The sequence below is a fragment of the Chenopodium quinoa genome, unplaced genomic scaffold (assembly GCF_001683475.1).
Source record: "Chenopodium quinoa cultivar QQ74 unplaced genomic scaffold, ASM168347v1, whole genome shotgun sequence".
Classification (NCBI taxonomy): Eukaryota; Viridiplantae; Streptophyta; class Magnoliopsida; order Caryophyllales; family Amaranthaceae; genus Chenopodium; species Chenopodium quinoa.
In genome coordinates, this window is record NW_018743920.1 from 1,324,498 (window position 1) to 1,327,591 (window position 3,094).

Consider the following 3,094-nt stretch of genomic DNA (forward strand, 5'->3'; position numbering starts at 1 on the left):
TAGTGGTTTGAAAGTGTCTCATACATCCCAATTTTAAATATTACTTTCTATCCTGAGTTCTACTCAATTGTGAAAGCTACTGAAACCAGCGAAAAGTGAAATGGAGGACCGTACATGTAACTACTTTTGCTTAAAAGACAAGGGGGAAACCGGGAAAGGCTTTATTTAACTGTATATATTGGGCCCACAAAAGTGAAGTGGTAGTTGATATATAAAAAATTGTTGTTTTTATCATATACCCTGAGTTTTTTTTTTTTTTTTATTTATTTATTTTTCATATATCTCTAGACTTTTTCAAATACATTATATATCCCCAAGTTTTCTCAAAAATGCATAGATATCCTTAACGACTAACAACTTTTATACGGAGTTTTTTTTTTTTCTAATACTAGTATTTAATTATATATAATTAAAGTCAATTTATATTTAATATATGTGCAAAGTTTAACTGTGTCAATTATTTTGGGGCGAGGGAATTTAGGCTTCCAGAATCCATGCTTCTCCGTATTTCTAGTCACATCTACTTTTCCGTCCAAATATTGATAGACAGATACAGTAGATAAGAGTATAAGACAAATACAAGTCTACAACTACAATTATTCCCGTAAAAACAAAAAACTACAATTATTACACTCCATTATGATTTTCATTCTTGCTTTTATTGGTACGTACTTATTATGGAGAAATGGAGAATACATTCCATTTATTCCAATTGATTTTCTGTGGGGCCTACAATACACCATTATATTCTAGAATATAGACCATTATATTCTACAGTTCTACTCCTTACTATAAATAGCACATACATTTTCACGTACAATCAACAACCAATCCAAACTCTCATATAAACCAACATATTCCCATCAACTAACATTCTTAATGGGGTATTACTTGTTAATCTATACACTTTTCCTTTCTTTATTTGTTATCTTTTGCTATTTTTTCCGCAACAAAAATGGGCTCCCAACTAATTGGCCCCTTGTTGGGATGCTTCCTGCACTCCTCAAAAATTTGCACAATATTCATGACTTTTCTGTTAAACTTTTCGAAAATTCTAACATGACTTTCCATATTAAGGGCCCTTGGTTTGCTAACATGAACATTCTAGCTACCGTTGATCCTGCTAACATTAACCACATATATAGCAAGAAATTCGGATCTTTTGTTAAGGGTTCCAAATTTTACGAAATCTTTGATGTCCTTGGCGATGGGATCCTTAACTCAGATTCAGATATATGGAGTTACCATCGAAATGTGGCTCATTCTTTTCTCCATCATCCTCAATTCCTCCACTCTTTGATCAATATAACACAGAAAAAAGTCGAGAATGGACTCATCCCATTCTTTGACCATGTTTCTAAGCACGATATTGAGATTGACCTACAAGATGTATTCTTAAGGTTTATGTATGATATAATGTGTACGATTATGATGGACCACGATCCGCGGTCTCTTTCAATTAATTTGCCTGATTTTCCACTCTTAAAGGCTGTGGCTGACCTCGAACACACTATTTTCACTCGTCATGTTTTTCCAACATGCATATGGAAATTCCAAAGGTGGTTGAATATAGGAGGAGAGAAGAAGCACAAGCAAGCGTGGAAAATCCTTGATGACTTTGTTTACAAGTGCATAAATAAGAAGAGAGAAGAAAGGAGTAGAGGAACATCTAAGCCAAAGGATAATGAAATAGAGGTAAGTAGAGTAGATCTATTGACCTTATTTATGGATGCTGAACAAAACACTATAAAGTCAAAGAGCCACGATAATAATGATAAATTTTTAAGGGATACAATTTCAAATTTTTTCCTAGCCAGAGGAGAGACAACAAGTACTGAACTAAACTTGTTTTTTTACCTTCTCTCAAAAAACCCTCGAGTTACTCACAAGATTAGAATGGAACTAGATGCGATGATGACACAAGTGAACAATAACTATGATAGGTTTTTAAGCAATTTTAAGGAGCTTAGTAGCCAACTAACATATCTTCATGCTACAATATGTGAAACACAAAGACTCTACCCTGCGTTAGTATTCAATCACAAGTCACCAATTGAGCCCGACATCCTTCCTAGCGGTCATCGAGTGAATCCAAGTACGGAAATTATCTTCAACATGCATTCCATGGGAAGGATGAAATCGATATGGGGAGATGATTGCAACGAGTTCAAGCCCGAAAGATGGATAACAGAAGGAGGCGTGATTAAACATGAGCCATCGTACAAGTTTGCGGTGTTTGGCGCAGGGCCAAGGACTTGCATGGGAAAGCAGATGGTTTTCACGCAAATGAAGATTGTAGCTGCATACATCATCCGGCACTATGATATAGAACCTGTCGACGAAGGACAACCTCTTGTCCTCGATCTCTCTATAACTCTTCGTATGAAGCATGGATTTATGGTTAAGATCATTCGTCGTTCTCAAAATTAATTCAAGTTATAATAAGTGATGCAAAAATATATGTTCAATTTATAAGTATTGCGGTCCATTTTTGTTACACCAGTCTTATATGTGATATAGAGCGCATTTAAAGATTCTATACAAGTATTATTTCGTGTAAATTTGTCTTCTCACATATATATGATCAAATAGTTCAATTTATGCTGCTTTGTTTTTACAAAAATTTATGCTACGCGTTATCATATTTGTTACTTGAATTTATACTGGTATGATGTAGATTCTCACTTACATAAATTACTTTTACTTGGGTGCAGTATAATCATATATGTTATATATTCTCTTATACGCACTCCCTCCGTCTCGTAACAATCGCAACACTCTAACTTTTACACTGTTTATATGCTTACTTTGACTATATTTTTTACCAATATATAAAAACTAAAAATTTTACAGTAGTCTTTTGAAAAACGACAACCATAACTTTAATTACATGGCAGATTCTTATTGGTCGAAATTTTTAAGTCATCTTTTCTTTTTGAATTATTTTAAATGCCTAAAATAATTAAAAATCATTTTTAATTTTCAAAAATTAAAAAATTTAATTTTCAAAATTCATTTTTTATTTTATTATTTTATTAATTTAATTATTATTGAAATTAAAAACTAAATCATGGGTTGTAAATCTGGGTTGTAA

General features: G+C 32.8%; 1 protein-coding gene across 1 annotated transcript; it reads left to right on the forward strand.

Moving 5' to 3' along the window:
• Positions 1-879: 879 nt before the first annotated feature.
• LOC110687680 (alkane hydroxylase MAH1-like) lies at positions 880-2,430 on the forward strand. The gene has a single exon (XM_021864306.1). The coding sequence runs from the start codon at positions 880-882 to the stop codon at positions 2,428-2,430; it is 1,551 nt and encodes a 516-aa protein (XP_021719998.1).
• Positions 2,431-3,094: the final 664 nt, after the last annotated feature.